Here is a 5916-nt window from a genome sequence, read left to right as displayed (position 1 = left end):
TGACAGTAAATTAAAAATATGTGGACATTTTTAGTTTGAAAAAATCCCGCAGGACAGAGTCCCACGGCCTTCTTTCTCAATGCAGCACATGCGTGACATTAACTCGCAGCAGTCAGCGCTGCCGTCCACTGTGAAGGCCTGTGTGCGCGTGTGCTTTGTCCCGCAGTCAGTTCCCGTGAAAGTCGGTTGACAATGAATAAATGTCACGTGTCCGTGTTTTTGTCTTTGTGAGGCTGACTCTCAATCAGCAGCCCGCAAACAAAGATGCACGCGTGCAAGGCCCACGTTCAGTCATTAGTGTCACGGGTGAAAAAGACACTGAGGACCAGAGAGAGAGCACTCAGACACCCGGGACTTCATCTCAGCCGTTTATAGCATTAAAGGAGAATTATGAGGGTGGATTTCCAAAATAAAAGCAGCGAATAATAATAATCAGATGTATTAATATAATATTCAGATATTCTATATAACGCGTCTGCTGGTCTGAGGCACATTTGGGCCTCCGTATCCTCCAGCTGCTGTTTTGTGTGGGGCTCCTCTTCATGCTGACACGGTGGGTTTTTCTCTCAGGTGTGATTGTTGTGAAAACACGGTAATCTTCCCCGGTTATCTGTGGCAGCTGCACGGACTGTAACAACCCGCAGGACACCTGTATCGCCCCGCCCACCCCCGTCTGTGGGCAGAGGCCCAGCAGAATAATGATGTCAGGAAGTGAATCCACCAGGTTCAATCTTTTTTCAATCTTTATAATATCATCTTCTCTTTTTAAAGGTTTACTTATCAATAAATGACAGTTTTCCTCATTTGCTCACTGAAAGTTACAGTTTTGGAAAATTCTGTTTCATTTGTTCGTTTTTTCAGCTGAAAACTAAAAAGCTCGATTTCCATGACGCGCAGAGGACAGTGAGCCAGGCCTGAAGCTCCGTTTCTGCTCACACGAACCTGAAATTAAACGCAGACATGCGACGTGATAAACTGTTGCGCTGGTTTCCTGGACGACTTTCTCTTTTTCACATCTTCCCACTTTCGGCCTGTCTTTCCTGGAAAGTGACCTCCTGAAGTAACCGCAGGGCGCGCGGTGCTTGTGGCCGACGCTCCGCCCGCCCCCTGCATAACTGCTCCTGCTCCTATTGGCTCTTTGCGTGTTTGTAAATGAGCCAATCAGAGGGCAGCCTGCTTCGGTTCATAGCGGTGTGGCTCCTTGTGTCCGAGTCAGAGGAAAGTTGGACGCGTCTGCGTTTATCCGCTCAATTAACGGCTAATTACAAGCTTGAGTCTGGACCGTGTGTGTGTGAGTGTGGCGTTCATCACGGTGTTAACGACGTTGCCCCGCCCTGCTGGACTCCTGGAGGTAAAATTCATTCCGTTTTTTAAAAGTGTTTCTCGGCTCAGTCGCTCAGACGCAGATTAATTAAACCGGTTTAATTAAACTCTGTGAGCCAGCGTGACCCAAATATCCCGGGTTATGTGACAAACTCCTCTGAGATCCAGCAGACTGTTGGAGTTTTACTAGTTCTGGTTTTATTAAGGCCTCACTTTCTCTGATTACAAACTGCTGTGTTAAAATATTTCACAGCTGTAAATAAAAATAAATGTTCAGCCTTCTGAAAAACTTCAAACTGTTTTAAATTTAAAAAAAACGAACAACAGATTTATTATTATCTTTTTATTCTTGTAGATAATCTACTTACTAGACTAAAATATTTTTATTTTATTATTTTTTAAATAAGAAATGACAGACCTGAAAGTTTGGGATAATTCATGAAACTGTCCAGATGAGGAAATGGGAATATTTGGTGTGTTAAGTCTGACAAGCTGGTGATATTTACATATTATAAGTGCCAGTTTTTCTCACCTGATCTAATCTAATAACTCGTATTCGTCTCCAGGTACAAACTGGCTTTAAATCCGGCAGACATGTCAGAGAACTCCGGGTGTGAGCTGGAGATCGACGTGGAGAGCCTGGAGACGGAGAGCGAAGAGCTGGCCGACTCCTCCGAGCGCCCCGGCTCTCCGCAGCTCGGCCACGCCGCCTCAGAGGACGACTGCCCCGGCACTAAGAGCCGCGACAGGGCGGGCCCCATGTGCGCGGGTGACCAGAGGAAACTGAGCCGCACGCCGAAGTGCGCCCGCTGCCGCAACCACGGCGTGGTGTCCTGCCTGAAGGGCCACAAGCGCTTCTGCCGCTGGAGGGACTGCCAGTGCGCCAACTGCCTGCTGGTGGTGGAGCGGCAGCGGGTGATGGCGGCGCAGGTGGCCCTGAGGAGGCAGCAGGCCACGGAGGTGAGACTGAGGGTGGTGTGTGGTGGAGGTGCTGTGCTGATGCGTTCAGGTGCTTCGCGCTAATAACGCAGGAAGGACTCACGTGTGTGATGAAGCGTCTCCGGTTAATCAGCTGCTTGCTTGGAAGTCTGAGCCTGGATCACTGCTGCCCTGCAGCTCAGGGTTTTCAGCGGAAAGTTCAGATGATCAGGACTGTTTGAAATCAGGCAGCTCAACATATTTATCTCCTCACACAGCAAGCTGTGGCACTTGGAGCCGCTACAGTGACCTGTGGCCTTTGACCCCTCAGTGTTAGTGAATCAGGCCTTGCTTCTGTGATCGCAGCTTCTGTTGTGCTGAAGTCCTTCTTTTGTAAACGGGGCAGTTTCTGCTTTTGTCTGTGGGAAAGTCGAGCGCTTCTTCGTGTTGTTTTTGATAACTGCGGCACATTTGCACACTGACCTTTGTGCTACAGTGGAAGAAAAAGAAAATCGCTGCGCTGATTCTTCCAAAGTTTTTATAAGAACCCGAAGCCTTCAGAAGCGCAGTCCGTGTTATTGTAAAGGCTCTGTGTTCGGGCTTGCAGCTGATCAGAGTAAAGCCGAGGCTCAGTGTTCAGCGTGAATGCAGTCGCTCAGCGTGCACTTTATATCGCTTTGTTAGCTTCACTGAACAAACACGAATATAAAGGCACATCCGAGGAGCCGTTGGAGGTTTTCGAGGTTCATTCAGCAAATGAGGAATATTTTGTTTTTCCCCCAAATAAAGGCTTAGGAAGAGAATTTGAATAAAAACACAAAATCACAGCTGTTCCATGTGTGTGTGAAAAATCTGCGCATATTTCTGTAAAAGAGCGAAACTGTTACGGCGCCAGCATTTTAAAGATGAGACCAGATGAATGTTTCCCAGTTTGTGTCATCAGCTGAGCTCCTGTTAAATGTCCAAGTTTATATCTTTAACAAACACTTTCTCTCATTTCTATTACTGCAAAAAAATAAAAACTAAATGTGTTAAATGTTAGATTGACTTGTTAGGCCTGCGTCTCCGTCCTGTTTAGGGCTGTTTCGAGGCCTTTTCAAGGCTGTAATAACACGAGAAATGTGTGTCGCTGCCCATATTTTAACTGGATTATTATTAAGAGGCTGGTTTTTATTATCCAAACATACATGGGACTTGGACCTCAGCTGTGAAAAATCAGTTATTTTAACAAGGATTAAGGTGAACACTCTGTCAGCGTCTTTTAAATATTTTTCTTTTGTTTCTCTAATTTCTCAGGATAAGAAAGGCATATCCGGGAAACCAATTCCTGCAGAGAGGAGGACGATATATCAGCGACACATCCGACCGTCCACCATGCTCGCCAAAAGCATCCTCGAAGGTACGGCTCAGACAAAAAGAAAAGCTCCTCTTCTGCCTCTCCTTCGCTCGAAGCGGGGCTTACATTTCTTTTTCCTTTAACACCAACGGGGCGATAAGGACGTGCTAACATCTGTAAGCAGTAAAACTCTGGCACGTGATACACTAACTCGTTTAGCAGCATTACAAAGTATAAATAGCTAATTAGATTATTATCTATGTTGGGTGTCGTAATATAATTCCAAACACACTCGATGTCATAAAAGTTGAAGTAAATGTTTGATTTTCGATGACAGGATATCGCCCGGTGCAGTCTGATCCGTTCCTGGCAGCCAACCCGTCTCTTCCCCCTCCGCTGAGCGACCGCATGAGGAAGAGAAGGGCTTTTGCAGACAAGGAGCTGGAAACCATCATGCTGGAGCGGGAGTACAAAGAACGAGAGCTGATGGAGAACAACCAGGGGGCTCCAGGCTCTCTCCTCTTCCCCAACGGCTTGGTCCACCACTCGTCTGAGTACAACTCCTACAAGACGGCCTACTCGCCGGCAGCTCCGGTCGAGCCGCAGCCCAAAGAGCTGTGCAGCTTCCTCTCCCCTAACTGCCTGGATCTGGGCATGCAGTACCCCTCAACCCCTGGGAACGTCGAGCTCATCTCCTCCAACGTCAGCGTGGCGACCACCTACCGCCATTACCCGCTGCAGCCGTTGCGAGGTGGCTTCGTGATGTGGCCCCGCGGCGCAGCCAACCTGGGAGACGCTCTTCTGTACCAGCAGTGCCTGTTTAACGCCACGGCGGTGCAGAACATGAAGCCCGGTGCTGTGTGGGAGCCCAAAGCGATGCCCGCTGAGAGTCAGCCGCCAGAGCAGGAGGCCGCGCTCGCTGCTAAATTGGAGGGATCCCGAGCCGCTGCTCTGCAGGACTTATCAGACCCTCAGAGGCCCGACCCCAAACCTCCTGCTGTCACCCAGGGGGAGCAGAGGGAGTGCTCGGCCTTCTCTCCTCCTAAGAGGAGCTTTGGACAATCTTTCCCCAACCACCCTCATTCCCAAAACTCCAGCCAAGTCCTCAGCAAGTTAAGCAAGGACAGTGCTAAGCCTTCCATGAAACTCAACTCCTTTCACTCCCTCATCCAGCACTCGCTGAGTGAAAAAGCCAGCGGCGGGTCCGGGCCAGAGCTCAGAGCTCCGTACTGCAAGGAGCTGTTAGAGGAGGCGGCCCGCAAGTACAGGGAGAGCTCTGCCAAAGACTTTCAGGCGGTAAAACTCGCAGACAGGTACGCCAAAGACTTTCTGTCGAAGCCTGTAGGGACCAAGATGGCGCCCAGCGAGTCTCTGTCCTTCTCCGTGGAGGCCATCCTGAAACGGCCCACGCCCGCCATAAGTCGAGCATTCCATTAAAATCCACGAGGTGTCCTTTGTTGCACTATAAACACGAGGCTTGTCTCAGCCAGAGATCAGCTGCAGTTGTGGTTTTCGGGGTCAAATGTAAACGTGAGCACTGCATCGGAAAATAGACCAGTTTGAAATGATTGTTTTTTCAGTGTAATATTTATGTACAGTGTATAATATTTTACACGCGCATGTTTGAATAACTTTATTTGTGTCGAGTATTTAAACACGATGTCGATGTTTCCCTCACGTCAATAAACTTTATAAGACTGAACTTCCATAAAAAGTGTCCGATGTCATTTCATACTCGAGTTGTGACGGCTGGAAGTGCGAGCGGGTTGTTGTTTAGGTCAGAAGTTAGTCTGCACCGAGCGATGAACGACTGTGGCCGGACGCAGAAACACGAGGAACTTCAGTCCTCTGACGGAAACACACACAACCCTAATGTTTTTTTAATCATTTTTTTCATGTTGCACTATTAATAATTTAATATTTGGGCTTAGACTTAATACTTCATTTTGTAACACCTCGTTTGTTTCGTGCCCATTAAAAGCATAAATTCAGACGAGCTGTTCCTCGACTATAATCAGGGCTTCTTTAAGAAAAGGGAACTAGAGTTACAGACTCGTCCTGCAGACATTTTAACCTTACTTTTCCATAACGTGGTTAAAAACCTGTTTCCTTGACCTTTGCACTTTAGTCGTTTGCAGGGTCATTAAGTTTTTACAGTAACTCTGCGACAACTAAAATATGTTTCAAATGAATGTAGCGGACAATATCCCATCACTCCTGCAGAGCCTCAGTGAAAAACTAAGAAAAAGAAAATCCCAGGAATGTTTTTATCACTAGAGTTTTGCACAAAGACAAATTTCACAAGTAAACCACATAAATGAGGTGTGGATGTGACAGAG

General features: G+C 47.6%; 1 protein-coding gene across 1 annotated transcript; it reads left to right on the top strand.

Annotated features, from left to right (window-relative positions):
• The first annotated feature begins 1209 nt into the window (after positions 1–1209).
• Positions 1210–5301, top strand: dmrt2a (doublesex and mab-3 related transcription factor 2a). The gene is made up of 4 exons (XM_085426496.1): positions 1210–1351; positions 1890–2283; positions 3538–3640; positions 3915–5301. The coding sequence occupies exons 2-4, from the start codon at positions 1918–1920 to the stop codon at positions 5012–5014; spliced, it is 1569 nt and encodes a 522-aa protein (XP_085282622.1). The 5' UTR covers positions 1210–1351; positions 1890–1917; the 3' UTR covers positions 5015–5301.
• Positions 5302–5916: the final 615 nt, after the last annotated feature.

The sequence above is a fragment of the Rhamphochromis longiceps genome, linkage group LG12, assembly GCF_057381845.1.
Source record: "Rhamphochromis longiceps isolate RC_006_pf linkage group LG12, R_longiceps_female_GT1.1, whole genome shotgun sequence".
Classification (NCBI taxonomy): Eukaryota; Metazoa; Chordata; class Actinopteri; order Cichliformes; family Cichlidae; genus Rhamphochromis; species Rhamphochromis longiceps.
The sequence above is the reverse complement of the archived record's forward strand: the minus strand, read 5'-3'. Positions and strand labels throughout refer to the sequence as shown.